This window comes from Chiloscyllium punctatum, chromosome 45, assembly GCF_047496795.1.
Source record: "Chiloscyllium punctatum isolate Juve2018m chromosome 45, sChiPun1.3, whole genome shotgun sequence".
Taxonomy (NCBI): Eukaryota; Metazoa; Chordata; class Chondrichthyes; order Orectolobiformes; family Hemiscylliidae; genus Chiloscyllium; species Chiloscyllium punctatum.
Window position 1 is genome coordinate 48,073,753 of NC_092783.1, and position 15,881 is coordinate 48,089,633.

Sequence of the window (15,881 nt, forward strand, 5' to 3'; positions counted from 1 at the left end):
TGTAAGAGGTTACTTGGTTTAAACACACAAGATTGTGTAGAGTCCTGACAGGGGAAATGTGGAGGGGATATTTCCTCTTCTGGAAGAAGCTAGAAATATATTCAGAATTTGATATAAGAGCCTGCTCTTTAAGAAAGGTTATAAATAATTTCGCTTCAAAGGTTATGATACTTTGAACTTGATAACGTCCTTGAATATTTTTGAAGCACAGGTAGATCGATTATTCTTAAGTAAGGGAAGGTGAAATGCTATTTGGGGTAGGCAGGCATCCAGATTTGAGACTATAAACAGATCAGCTATGATCTCATTGAATGGTAGAGCACCCTTGAGGAGCTGAATAGCCTACCAGAGTTCCTAATATTTAGGTTCACATGTAACTGATGTATTCTCTGTGAAACTAATCAGAGTCTACATGCTACCCAATATTCAGTGACCTCTTGTACAGTATAAATAGTTATTCTTGCAAATTCTCCTGATGCATGCAAGACAAAAAGCCATTAGAAAATATCTTACTTGAACAATTTTCAAGTTTACTACTACCAAATAACTACATTACTGAGTTAGTCTTTCACATGTGGCAGACTCACAAGTAATGGTTAATCCATACACATTTAGAGTCATAGAGTCATAGAGATGTACAGCATGGAAACAGACCCTTCGGTCCAACCTGTCCATGCTGATCAGATATCCCAACTCAATCTAGTCCCACCTGCCAGCACCCGGCCCATATTCCTCCAAGCCCTTCCTATTCATATACCCAGCCAAATGCCTCTTAAATGTTGCAATTGTACAAGCCTCCACCACATCCTCTGGCAGCTCATTCCATACATGTATCACCCTCTGTGAGAAAAAGTCGCCCCTTTAGGTCTCTTTTATATCTTTCCCTCTTACCCAAAAATCTACGTCCTCTGTAGTTCTGGACTCCCTGACCCCAAGGAAAAGACTTTGCCTATTTATCCTATCCATGCCCCTCATAATTTTGTAAACCTCTATAAGGTCACCCCTCAGCCTCCAACGCTACAGGAAAACAGCCCCAGCCTGTTCAGCCTCTCCCTGTAGCTCAGATCTTCCAACCCTGGCAACATCCTTGTAAATCTTTTCTGAACCCTTTCAAGTTTCACAACATCTTTCCGATAGGAAGGAGACCAGAATTACATGCAATATTCCAACAGTGGCCTAACCAATGTCCTGTACAGCCACAACATGACCTCCCAACTCCTGTACTCAATATTTTGGCAAATAAAGGAAAGCATACCAAACACCTTCTTATCCTATCTACCTGTGACTCCACTTTCAAGGAGCTATGAACCTGCACTCCAAGATCTCTTTGTTCAGCAACATTTCCTAGGACCTTACCATTAAGTGTCTAAGTCCTGCTAAGATTTGCTTTCCCAAAATGTAGCACCCTCACATTTATCTGAATTAAACTCCAACTGCCACTTCCCAGCCCATTGGCCCATCTGGTCCAGATCCTGTTGTAATCTGAGGTAACCCTCTTTGCTGTCGACTACACCTCCAATTTTGGTGTCATCTGCAAACTTACTAATTGGTCCTCTTAGTCTATACTTTTCCAACACAATTTTAAAAAAATAGAATTATGGTCGCTGGCCCCAAAGTGCTCCCCCACTGACACCTCAGTCATCTGCCCTGCCTTATTTCCCAAGAGTAGGTCACGTTTTGCACCTTCTCACGGAGGTACATCCACATACTGAATCAGAAAATTGTCTTGTACACACTTAAGAAATTCCTCTCCATTTAAACCTTTCACACTATGGCAGTCCCAGTTGATGTTTGGAAAGTTAAAATCCCCTACCAGAACCACCCTATTATTCTTACAGATAGCTGAAATCTCCTTACAAGTTTGTTTCTCAATATCCCTCTGACTATTGGGGGGTCTCTAATACAATCCCAATAAGGTGATCATCCCTTTCTTATTTCTCAGTTCCACCCAAATAACTTCCCTGGATGTATTTCCAGGAATATCCTCCCTCAGTACAGCTGTAATGCTATCTCTTATCAAAAATGTCACTCCCCCTCCTATTTTGCCTCCCTTTCTATCCTTCCTGTAGCATTTGTATCCTGGAACATTCAGCTGCCAGTCCTGCCCATCCCTGAGCCATGTTTCCATAATTGCTATGATATCCCACTCCCATGTTCCTAACCATGCACTGAGTTCATCTGCCTTCCTTGTTAGGCTCCTTGCATTGAAATAAATGCAGTTTAATTTATTAGTCCTACCTTGTCCCTGCCTGCCCTGACTGTTTGATTCACTTCTGTTCTCAGCTGTACCCGTCTCAGATCGATCTCTTTCCTCACTATCTCCCTGGGTCCCACCCCCCCACCTTACTAGTTTAAATCCTCCCAAGCAGTTAAAGCAAATTTCCCTGCTAGTATATTAGTCCCCTTCCAATTTAGGTGCAATCCGTCCTTCTTGTACAGGTCACTTCTACCCCAAAAGAGATTCCAATGATCCAAACATATGAATCCTTCTCCCATACACCAGCTCCTCAGTCATGCATTCATCTGCTCTATCCTCCTATTCCTGCCCTCACTAACTCGTAGCACTGGGAGTAATCCAGATATTACTATTCTTGAGGACCTCTTTTTAAAAATTCTACCTGACTCTCTGTAATCTCCCTTCAGAGTCTCAACCTTTTCCCTTCCAATGTCGTTGGTTCCAATGTGGACAATGACCACCTGCTGGCCCGTCTCCCCTGTGAGAACATTCTGCACCCTCTCTGAGGCATCCTTGATCCTGGCACCAGGGAAACAACACACCATTCTACTTTTTCTCTGCTGGCCACAGAAACGTCTGTCTGTACCTCTGACTACAGAATCCCCTAACACAATTGATCTCTTGGAAGCCGACGTACCCCTCGTTACATTAGAGCCAGTCTCAATACCAGAAACTTGGCTGTTTGTGCTACGTTCCCCTGAGAATCCATCACCCCCTACATTTTCCAAAACAACATACCTGTTTGAAATGGGTATATCCGCAAAAGACTCCTGCTGTAGTTGCCTACCTCTCTTACCCTTCCTGGAGTTAACCCATCTATGTGACTGTGTCTGAGACTTTCCCCCCTTTCTATAACTGCCATCCATCACATACTGTAGCTGTTGCAAATTCTTCATCGCTTCTATCTGTCTCTCCAACCGATCTACTCGATCTGATAAGATTTGCATCCAACAGCACTTATGGCAGATATAATCCGCAGTAACCCTTAAACTCTCTTTAAACTCCCACATCTGACAAGAAGTACATATCACTGCAAAGGCCATTTTTGCCCCTTCATAATCTACAGACCCAGAAAATAACACCGTCTTATTCCTCTACAATCACTGCCCCAGGTTAAATTAATAGCTATGGCTTATATTTTAAGTTTAATCAAGAGACTTATCTCCAAAAACATATAATCAAGAAAGAGTCCACTGTACCCACTACTGCAGCCTTTCTCTTGGACAGACTTAAAACAACAATTAACTTATCTGATTCTGTGCTGTGAACATCGCCCAACAGTTCCTCCAAGATTAGTTGTGAATTTCACTGCTTGTTAATTTTCCCAGATGCACTCCGATGTCCAGCGATACACACATTCAAACAGCAAAGGCTGTGATAAAGAACAATTCAAAGGACTCATTGGCTTTTGAGATTTGTGAGGTGAATGATGCAAATGTGATTACAATGTTCTATTTAGGATTGAAGTTTTTTTTTCAAATGTTTTTATAAGATTCTTTAACCCACTGGCTCAGGAGGAGATCAACAGCAATGGGACCCCTTCCGCACAGGAACATACTAAAATGGTGTTTCTACTGTGGCACAGAAGTTCAGTGTTGTTTGAAAAGTCTGATTTTCTCCAGATATGTCAACAATAGTCTCAAAGGGGCCTTCAGGTTTCAAACACCTGCGGTAGGAGAGGTGACTGCTCAACTATTGTTGATCTTGCTACTGATTCTTACAGTGCATCTCACCAAGCTCATTCTTCTCATTCTCCTTTGTAGAAATCTTCTTGTAATTTCTCCCCATGGAACTTGAAGTAATTGCACCAGTTTGTTCTAAACTGGTGTCTCCACCATTGCATGTAGTCTGAGTTCCGTTCTTTAATATTTGAAATATAACTTGCTTGTCTCTTTGGGCAACTTGCCCTCTTCCAGGAGACTTCCCATTCCCATTGAATGACTTGGATCTGACGAAGGCAGGTTTCTTCAAAATGGTCTTATTTATATCATAAAATGACCCAAGATAATCTGTTTTCTTTTACTTTCGCTTTTCTTCTTGGAGTCTCACATCTTCAGGACTTCTCAAGCTACCCCAGAGGGGATGTACATTTAGGAATCTTATCTCCACCGCTGTCTAGACTGAGGCTCTCCAAAGTCTCTTGCTACATACCCTTTTACAGAGCTCGGCCTGATATGTTGCTGACAGCAACATTTCATTAAGATTCGCATAAAGACCTGCTGTATTTTGTAAGAAATGTGATCTTCATTTAAACTTTGTGGTGAAATATTCCAGTCAATTATCTTAATTCCTTATCACATTATTAAATCATGGAATTATTTACTCAAGGAACATCTAAACTACTTGATTAATGTATTCACATATTTCAATAACAATTCAGCTTAAACAAGTTGAAATAAAAGATCTGATACAAATTCTTATTCCAAGTGTTTGTGTTTTGTATGAACCAGCTGTTCTTTCATTACTACAGAGCTCCTGCCTGACCATTCTGGGCTGAGTGTAATTCTCATCAGCTAACAATTATCATTCCATTGATTTGGTTCTGGACAAAACATAATTTGCTGTTTTCTGGGAAACAGAATTCTTGGCTCTAACTTATTAATTTTCCCAGTAATACATTTTCTCTGGATTTGAGATTCACTGTAATAGATAATGTCAGGAAAAAGCTTGAAAGTTTACTTTTCTGTGTGTTTTAATATGTATATAAGATTATTCTGTATTTAAGGGGCTTGTTTTATTTTTCTTTTCCTGTGTAAAAATGCTTCTGTTCTTCAAGAAAATGTGCAGCTTCGTGTGAATGTGTATCAGTTACTAACCTCCAAGTTAACCAAGACACAAAAATACAATCGATCAAGCCAGAATTCATTCTGACATCCAACTTGGCCAGGACTACCACAGCTGGGATAATAACACCACAACAATTTCAGCATGATTACCTCATGGTATGCCAAGAATCCACTTTTGCCAGTGTATGGACCAGGGGAACCACCACCATAAACAGGAACAGCAAGATCATTTTGAGAGGTACTGAGCTTGTAGGTATTTCCAAATGCTGGAAATCCAACAAGTAGCTTCTCTGCTGGTGCACCCTTATCTCTCCAGTATGTTAACATATACTCCTGTAAGATAATTCAGTGTGATATTGAGATTCTCTAAACTAATAAAAGGTTCTTATAAGATATTTGTGATAATGAAAAATATTAAAATATAGATACCACTTTTGCACAAATACTTACAATACTATTGTATTTATAGTCAGCAGAACCAGGGTACAGGGGGCTATGGTGTCCAGTGAACTTATCGTTCACGCCGTGAAAATTATATGTCATCACAGAGATTAAGTCCAGATGTCTGTTTAAAACAAAATAAAAATTCAATTTAGTAATTAACTATAATTATTATTCATAGGGAAGCTATAGCTTAGTATTTTTATTTCTAGATTAATAATTCAGAGACCCAAGTAATATTCTGCAGACATAGGTTTGAATCCCACCATGACGACTGGTGAAATTTAAATCCAATAAATATCTGGAATTAAAAGTCTAATGGTGACCATGAAGCCAGCATTATAAAGTCGCATGGTTTCAGTAGTGGCATTTCGGGAAGGGAAGCTTCCATCCTTATCTGGTCTAGACTTCATGTAACCCCAGACCCATAGAAGTATGGTTGACTCTGACCAGCTCTCCAAAATGGCTTGGCAAACCAGTCAGTTGAATTAACTGCTGGAAAGTCTCAAAAAGGGAATGAAACCTGACAGACCATCTGGTATTGATGAAGGTATGTACTGCATGAGGTTTTATGGCATTAGGTCAAACATGGGCATGAAAACCTCCTGTAGATTCCCACACAACACACATCTCTCAGTCTCGCTCGGTTGATGAACCAGTCCTTTTCCATTGGAGGAATCACTTGGAGAAGTACTGATCGAGGCAAGTGCACAAAAAGTACTCTTCAATGAGCACCACCAAGAAAGACTGGATAGCACCATGATTCTAAGAGTTGGTCCTATTCTAAATGGTGTAGTTGCTCGACTAGGTCTGCAGCAGGTGATGAGGAAACAGAAAGAGGGAAAAATATGCTTCATCTCAACATTACCAATCTGATAGCATTGGCAAGAATGGCCACCACATGGTCCTAGTGGAAACAGAGTCCTGTCTTCACACTAAGAAGACCTTACATTAGAACATAGAACATAGAACATAGAACAGTACAGCACAGAACAGGCCCTTCAGCCCACGATGTTGTGCCGAACATTTGTCCTAGCTTAAGCACCCATCCATGTACCTATCCAATTGCCGCTTAAAGGCCGCCAATGATTCTGACTCTGCCACTCCCCCACCACTCTCTGGGTAAAGAACCTACCCCTGACATTCCCTCCTATACCTTTCACCCTTCACCTTAAATTTATGTCCCCTTGTAACACTCTGCTGTGCCCGGGGAGAAAGTTTCTGACTGTCTACTCTATCTATTCCCTTGATCATCATATAAACCTCTATCAAGTCACCCCTCATCCTTCGCCGTTCCAATGAGAAAAGGCCTAGCACTCTCAACCTATCCTTGTACGACCTCTTCTCCATTCCAGGCAACATCCTGGTAAATCTTCTCTGCACCCTCTCCAAAGCTTCCACATCTTTCCTAAAATGAGGCGACCAGAACTGCACACAGTACTCCAAATGTGGCCTAACCAAGGTCCTATAAAGCTGCAACATCACTTCACGACCCCTCTGCTAATGAACGCTAATACACCATAACCTTCTTACAAGCTCTATCCACCTGAGTGGCAACTTTCAAAGATCTATGAACATAGACCCCAAGATCCCTCTGCTCCTCCACCTTACTAAGAACCCTACCGTTAACCCTGTATTCCGCATTCTTATTTGTCTTTCCAAAATGGACAACCTCACACTTGACAGGGTTGAACTCCACCTGACACTCCTCAGCCCAGCTCTCCAAACATTGTGTTGTGTGGCATTATTATCGTGCTAAACGTAGTAGACTTTGAGCAGATTTAGCAACTCAGAAGTGGGTACCATGAGGAATTGTCGACCATCTGCAGCATCTACTCAAACACAATTTACAGTTGCATGGTCTGGCAATCTCCCACTATACCTTTACCATCAAGCCAGGGGATCAACCCTGGTTCAATGGGAAATGCAGGAGAGCATGCCAGGAGCAGCACTAGGCATATTTGAAAATAAGATGCCAACCTGGTGAAGATCCAAGCAAGATAACTTGTTGCCTAACAGCATAAGCAACAAGTGATAGAATGAGGTGATTCCGCAACCAGCAAATCAAACCTAAGCTCTGCAATCCTGCCACAACCAGTTAAGAATGGTAGTGAACAACCAAACAACTCACAGGAGGAAGCTCCACAAATATCTCCATGCTCAATGGTGGGGAAGCCCAGCCCATCAGTGCAAAAGATAATGCTGAAGCATTTAAAACGGTCTAAGGCAGAGGTGCCAAGTGGATGATTCATTTTGGTGTCTTCCTGAGGTCCATCGATAGATGCCAGTCTTCTGTCAATTCTATTCACTCCACATGATGTTAAGAAGTAGTTGAAGGCATTGGATATTGGAAGGGCTATGGGCCTTGACAACATTTCGGCAATGGTACTGAGAACCTGTGCTTCAGAACTTCCTGCACCACTAGCCCAAAGAAGGTTTGAAGGAGTTACTGATTCCCTAAAGCCTATGTGTCAGAAATGAAGCATAAGTCACGAGTGTGATAGAATACTCCCACTTGCCTGGCTGGGTCCAGCTCCAACAACCCTCAAGAAGCTTGACACCATCTAGAACAAAGAAGCCCATTTGATTGGCACCACATCCACAAACATCCACTCCCCCCCATCACTGGTGCACAGTAGCGGCACTGTGTACCACCTACGAAATTTGCTTCAGAAATTTATTGTCTCCTGAAACAGCAATTTCCAAACCCACAAAACTTCTGTCTAGAAGGACAAAAGCACCAGGAAATGAATACACCACCATCTGTAAGTTTCTCTCCAAGCCACTCACTATTCTGACTTGGAAATAATGTTGCCACCCCTTTGCTGTCACTGGATCAAAATCTTGGAATTCCCTCACTAATGGTATTGGGGTATACCTACACATGCAGCAGTTCTATAAGGCAGCTCACTACTACCTTCTCAAGGGCAAATGGATATGGAGAATAAATGTTAGTCAAGCAAGTGCTGCCCAAACCCATTAATAATTTTTTAAAAATAATGCATAATTGAATCGGTCATTTCAATAGTTAGTATTCTATAGCTCAGTGCACTTAATATGTCTATAAAAGAAAAATAAATGTTTGATATTGGAAGAAATCCAATAGAAGTCTGGAAAAATAAATGGTGAGCCAGAAGATTTTTCAAATATTAAGATGGACCCAACAATGGTAATCAAAATTAAAAAGTGATGAAGTATAGTATAAGTTTTTTTTATTCCTTTGTGGGACATGGGTGGTATCGGCTGGCTGGCATTTATTGCCTATCCCTAGTTGCACTGGATAAGCTGGTGGTGAGCTGTCTTCTTGAACCATTGCAATCTGTGTGTTGTACATTGAGAAAGCCAGTTAGCAACAGTTTATATCAGTAAAGTTACTCTCGCGAGTGAGTCCGAGAACCTGATAATGAGAAACATGGAAAGCGAAGAGTCATTCAACCTACATTTTTTGCCTGCCTTCATGGTGGAAAACATCTCAAAGATACTTGAAAATCATAAGGTTTATGAGAGGGAGAAATTAAAAACAGCATGAAGAAAAACCTGAAGGAGAAGTTATTATACATAAAACATAAAGGTTGAAAAACCCCCAGAATCAGATGGCTTGCCTTTTAGGATCTTGAATGAAGTAATTAGGAGAGATAACAGCTGCTTTGGTAATTGTCCAAGAAAGGACATAGACAGAAAATAGGAAGCTCCGTGTTAGTTAACAGAGTGGATCGTGGCAAAATTACTCAAATGCATGACAAAGGCAGTTATAGGAGGGTACTTACAAAATCATATTTTGGTCAGGCAGAGTCATTTGACTTTGTGAAAGGGAATTGTATGGAATTAATTTATTTGTGGAAGGTGCACACAAAACACTTATAGTGTAGGGATGTTTCCATATGGTACTGGATAAGGTACACAGTAAAGATTACTGCACAAGAGAGGAGATTATGGGATAAATTTTGGAGACTCAACTATTTTCAATCTACATCAAAGCAATGATTGCATCTTTCAATTAATTTAAATTTGCTGATGACACCAAGACATACAAGAGATTGGAGATTCTACAAAGGGAGTTGGATAGGTCGAGTGAGAGGCCAAACAAACGGCAGATGGAGGATAATGGGGGAAAACGTGACTTTGCCAGGAAGAATCGAAGTGCAGCATACCATTAAAATTAAGAGAGATTACTGAACTCAGAGGTACAGAAAGATCTGGATGTTCTTTAACATGAATCACAAGAAAGGTACAGCACATGGTTAGAATGATAAATTGAATATTGGACTTCAGGGATATTTCATTCCACTTCCACAGGGCCTTGGAGAGAGGATGCTTGAACTGCTATTTGCAGTTTGTGACTCCATGTATGAAAATTGCTGTAATTACGTCAGAGGTAATTCAGAGAAGGCTCACTCAACTAATTTAAAAGCAAAACATTGCAGATTCTAAAAATCTGAAGTAAAATCAATATTCTGGAGTAACTTAGCAGGTCTGGCAGCATTTGCAGAGGGAGAAAAACAGAATTAATGTTTCAACTTCGATATGACTCTTGTTCAAAACTCCAGTTCATACCTACGTTATCCATTAGTTATAGTGATATAAAAGCAGAATGTTAATCAAATGGTATCCACTCCCATTCATGAATGTTCCTGATTGAGCACAGGGTACAATCTATTATGCCTGGAACATTTGAACAAAATGTAATGGAGCCCAAAACTGTTCATTGTATTCCAGATGTGGTCTGACTAACGTTTTGTGTCATTTTAGCAAAACCTCCCTATTTTTATACTCAATTCCCTTAGAAATAAAGGCCAGCATTACTTTTTCCTTTCTATGTCTAACTGAACTTGAATGCTGGCTTTTTGTGATTTGTGGATGTGTACTGCCAAACTCCTCTGTCTGTAGCATTCTGCAGTCTTTCTTCATCTGAATAGTTTTCAGCTCTCTGTTCCTCCTGAGAAAGTGCATAACCTCACATTTCCCTACATTATATTAAATCTGCCAAGCTTATGTCCACTCACTTAATTTATTTATATCCCTCTGCATGTTTTTTGCCTTATCCTCATCACTTGCCTTTTGTACCTATTTTTGTGTTATTCACAAATTTGGTGATAATGTATTGCCTTTCCTTATCCAAGTCATTAACATATATTACAAGTGAGAGCGACTTGATGTTATTGCACATTTCTGCACATTACTCCATATTTCTAGATATTTCCTTTTCTAGAACAAAAATTTCCATTGTGGCTGCTCACTGGAGCTGGTTTTGATGTATGGCTGTTGACCCTGAGAGTATAATCCATTCCCACCAAGAATTTCAATTGTCCATTGCCAGAGCTCCCCTGTTATCCTTTGGCAAGGGGTAGGTAGAAGTGGAAAGGTGGAGTCCAATCCTCTTCTTTCCAGTAACAAACAGAGATTTAATTTTTGTACTTGTGATATCAATAGTCAAGAAGTCTCATTCTCTGAGATATTTGAAGATTTCACTGTGGGTTAGAGATTGCAGGTGGTGAATTTTAATATCCAGGTAATTTCCCATTGGATAGTTTTTTTCAGACCCAGTCACTGGACATTCCTCTGTACGTTGCTATGAGATTGGCTACTTTCAGGTCAGGTGATTTTGGTAGCATTCCAAAGTGGACCAACTCATTGTAACTGTGTTTTTTTTTCCCAACACCATGTTTAAGTGAGTTGATCAGAGTTTCAAGATTAGATGTTGGGTAATACTGATGGTTATTCTCTGTTGAATTGTAGCACTGATCTCAGAAAAGCATGCTACATTTAAGAAACTTAAATGACATCATGACATGTGACATTTAAATATAAAATATCTCCATCATACAATCTGTATATTCAGTCATATTATCATACTAGTATGTCTTTCGGACTCTTGTGGTGTATTGGTAGCGTCCCTATCTCTGAGCTATGAGAATTTGGTTCAAGTCCCACCTGCTCCAGAAGCATGTAGTAACATCTTTGAAGAAATGAATTAGTAATTACCTATAATTTATCATTAAATAGACTGACCATATTCTTGCTTTAGGATTACATTGAATAGATAAATGTAACAAGATGGATGTTTCTCAGGCACTGGCACTCTGACACTGATAAATATAAAAAGACCACGACTTTTCTCTTAATAGAGAGGGACAATTGATGGTGAACTTAACCTAAGGGTCACCACAGGCAAGGGGAGAGGTTGAGAAAGTAGGATCTTCATACTAACCCCAGCTGGTATAGGAATTGAACTCATTCTGTTGCTATCAGTGTTGCTATCAGGCTGACAGGTCACTCAGCCCACTGGACTAAGTGACATGTCAGCCTGGCTATGTACTCTTGACAGGATTCAGTCTTTACTCCATATCCCAGCACTGGCTGTTGCCATGCTTCTGCAGACCCTTGCTCATTCGCAATTTACGGAACCGAATGTATTTGTGGGCCTTATTTATCTGATCCTTGCCAACTGGCCTTGCTTCTTCTCCTTCTCCTCATCCTGGTCTCTTTTTGACTGGAAGAGGAGCTTCAACAGAGTGCACATTATTCAGAGGTGACAGTGATGTGCAACTATAATGCTGAGTCTTTTTGCAGCATTTTATAGTTGGTCCTGATTGTTTTATTGCACAGATTTCAGAAAGGTACTATGTCTTTTAGAAAGCTCAATCACCTATTGACATGAAATTCTTGCAGAAGGTATTTCTGTTGCACACTCTGATAATTCAGTCAGCAGGTGAGCGAGCAGACAGCTAGTCAATCAGTTGGTCAACCAGTCAAGCACATATGAGTTATGACAGAAATCTCTAAGGAAAGGTAGACGGGCATTGGAAGCCTACCAGAGAAGGCTCACTCGGCTCGATACCAGGTATGGAGGGTCTGTCTTATGAGTTTAGTTTGAGTAAGTTGGGTTTTAGAAGATTGAGAGGCAACCTAATTGAAACATATATGATTTTTAAGGGATTTAACAGGTTAATGTGGAAAGGTTGTTTTCGTTTGTGAGAGAGTGTAGGACGAGACAGTGGAATCTCAGAATAAGGGCTCGCACATTTAAGACAGATGTGGAGGAATTTATTTTCTCAGAGAGCAGGGAATCTGTGGAATTCTTTACTTCAGAGGGATGAGGCTGGGTTGTTAAATAGTTCAAGGCCAAGGATCGACAGATTAATAATCAGTGAGGGAATCAAGGATTATCGGAAAAGGCAGGAAAGTGGAGCTGAGGATTATCAGCTCAGCCATGGTGGAATGTAATCAAAGAGCAAAATGGTCTACATCTACACCTATATCTTGTTATGATTTGGAGATGCTGGTGTTGGACTGGGGTGTACAAAGTTAAAAATCACACAACACCAGGTTATAGTCCAACAGGTTTAATTGGAAGCACACTAGCTTTCGGAGTGACGCTCCTTCATCAGGTGATTGTGGAGGGCTCGATCGTAACACAGAATTTATAGCAAAAATTTGCAGTGTGATGTAACTGAAATTATACATTGAAAAATTGATTGTCTCTTAAGCCTTTCATCTGTTAGAATACAGTGATAGTTTCACTTCTTTCATGTGTAAATCATAAAACCCTTTTTTTAAAGTAGCATTCTTGGGATTAGTTGACAAATGGGAAACAGAAAGTATAAATAATAAATGGGAAACTCATGCACACATGGGGAGAATGTGCAAACTCTATACAGACAGTCACCGGAGGATGGAATCAAACCCGTGGCCCTGCTGCTGGGATGCAGAAGTGCTAACCACTGAGCCACTGTACTACCAAAGTTTCCATGTTTCCGTGTTTCATGTACTGGGTTTAATGTGCCCTTGACATGCCCAAGCCCTCCTGTGCATGGAAAGACTATTTAGGGATTTTTCTGTGTATAGAAATGTGAGTTAACTTTTAAAAGCACTGTTTTTCATTAATGTTGTTTTGTACTAATTAAATATTGTGTTGTCTTGATATTTAATGCTTCACTTGTGTGTTGTGATTTTAAATTAAATAATTATTGGCAATTTTGATAGATTTTTCTCATTCTGCTTCTGAGTCAAAATGTCCCCTAATTCTGCATAAATATAGAAGGTAATCTTAATAGAAGGGCCTATTACCTAATGAAGGTGTTAGTGAGATGGAAAAAGAATCATTGAAAAATAAAGCTACAGTCATTCTGCTATAACGCACATTTCATCAATACAAATTCACAGTAACGCAATTGATGAAGTGGGGACATTGTTTCTAAAATGCAAACTTTTAAAGTGTGTCGGCCGTAACATGATTACATAGCCAACACTTTTAGTGCTGTTTCTAAAGAGCGATTTTTCTACAATGTGGGATTGCACATGAATGCAACCAATTGCATTATAGAAGAACTGACTACATTTTGCTTTAAACATCAACCCTACTTCACTGGTGCTGCTGCATTAAAGCATGCCCCTTAGTTGGAACTCTTGATTGTTCAATGGCATTCATAGAGGAGCATCGGAAGGTGAAGAAAGCAATTGAAATGTCTATTTGGGCCATGGTTGGGAGCATGTTCTGAACCAACATATTTGAAGTGGCCAGTGTTCAAATCTTTAGCTTTTCTTCACAATTTCAATAAAAAAAACTCCTTCATTTGGTTGGCTTATAATAATGTTCATTATCCACAATGAGGCCTTTTTTCAGAGGTTACACATTTCATTCTTTCTGTAATTTGTACTCACTTTGAAATCTCAGGTATCTCATAAGCAGAACTGATGATCTGTTCCTTAGCAGCCACTGGAGCTGTTAGTAGAAGTCTGTCCTTCCCAGATTTCTGTGCCTCCTGTTCAAAGGCTTCTCTCAATTCCTATAAATAGTGAGCCATTGTTAGTGATGAGAAATATGTTTTTAGAGCATAGTTCCTGTGGTTACAATTCCTTTTGATAGACAACAATTATGCCTCCTAAAGAACTATCCCTGCATAAAGTACTTCCCTGAGATCCTGGTTAAAATAAATATGGTGAAGTTTTTGCAGTCCATATCTATCAGTTACTTCAATGAATGTGTGGCCTTCAATAATGTTAAGAATGCATTATTGGTTTTAGGTCATCTATAATTGTTTACAGAAGATGTTGCAGCGACAGAATATTTTTAGATTTATCACCTTGACGAGGAGAGTAAAGAGTCCTTTATCACTTGCTGGACTGTCTTCAAAGGCAGGAAACCTCCAGTCCAGGTCTAAACCATCAAATCCATGACTCCGCAGAAAGTCAATTGCAGCATTGATGAAATCTGTTCGAGTACTCTGTTGTTCTGCCATGTCGGTAAATCTAATATTGGAAAACGTTTGAAAATAGAGAAAATATTAAAATATATAAATCTTCAGAGAATCAGGATTATTTTCTGGCCAGTGCTTTCTTTTCCTAACCCTGGCTGTGCTCGTTCTAATCTTCACTATATTTAAAATACAAAGGAACAGAGAGCTTTCTGAGTGTCTCAAACCTTCATGCTGGAATGATGTGGAGATGCCAATGTCAGACTGAAGTGGACAAAGTCAAAAGTCACACAACAACAACGGTTGTAGTCCAACAGGTTTATTTGAAATCACAAGCTTTCAAAGCACTGCTCCTTCATTAGGTTCCTGGACACTATGGGCAATTTCACACAGCCAATCCAACCAACTTATACAATTTTGAACTCCAAATAGACAGTTGCCCAAGGGTGAAATTGAACCTGTGTCCTGGCACTGTGAGGCAGTAGTGCTAATTACAGAGCCACCGTATTACTTGAAGGGTTCAAGTTCCACGTGAAATGTAAACATACAATGTAGACTGACTCTCATTGTGAGGAAGTGTTGCACTGTCAGAGGCACAGATAAGCTTTTAAATCAAAGGTCCTTTTATGTGGGTGCACTAAAGCTAATGGTGCACTTTCAAAGCAAAGCAGGGAAGGTATTATCAATGTCCTGCCTGTTATTTGCCTCTCAACAAATGTGACTAAAGCATATAATCAGGTCAATGCGCTCTGCACTCAAAAGCAATCAAATAGTACAATAGAAGTCTTTAAAACCTTTCTGACTGAATGCACTTGCAGTGCACTGTTTTCCTCTTTGGATAACATTGTGCATTTATGTAAAACAGAAAAGACATTAGAAGGATAAATGATTTACCCTATCCCATTGACATGACCACTCTCACAGATGTTCGATAATAGAAAATTTGGAATTTTTTGTAATACTCCTTAAAGAAACACAAACTTCCACATTATGGAGATGGCAACCTGTAGCTTAGAGTTAAATTCATGCTAAAGTCAACCTTTCGATTGGGCTGTCTGCAAAGTTAAATTTGGCATTGAAGGGGAAAAGTCGTTTGAAACTTTAAACTCTGCAAGGTAGGTGTGAATTGTCAGTTTTTATTGCATAATGGAAAAATGGCTAATACAAAGTGACCAAAAAAAAGTCACAGAAACGTGAACATTGCTGATTAAATACACTTGACAA

The 15,881-nt window shown here is 39.9% G+C and overlaps 1 protein-coding gene across 1 annotated transcript in view; it reads right to left on the bottom strand.

Moving 5' to 3' along the window:
• The window catches only part of LOC140467081 (acidic mammalian chitinase-like), a 52,948-nt gene that overhangs the window by 17,970 nt on the left and 19,097 nt on the right, over window positions 1-15,881 (bottom strand). The window contains exons 5-8 of the mRNA XM_072563141.1: window positions 14,547-14,712; window positions 14,125-14,249; window positions 5,473-5,587; window positions 5,173-5,355 (exon numbers count right to left, since the gene is read on the bottom strand). Of these exons, the coding sequence (XP_072419242.1) occupies window positions 5,173-5,355; window positions 5,473-5,587; window positions 14,125-14,249; window positions 14,547-14,712 (589 nt within the window). The remainder of the gene's footprint in view (window positions 1-5,172; window positions 5,356-5,472; window positions 5,588-14,124; window positions 14,250-14,546; window positions 14,713-15,881) is intronic.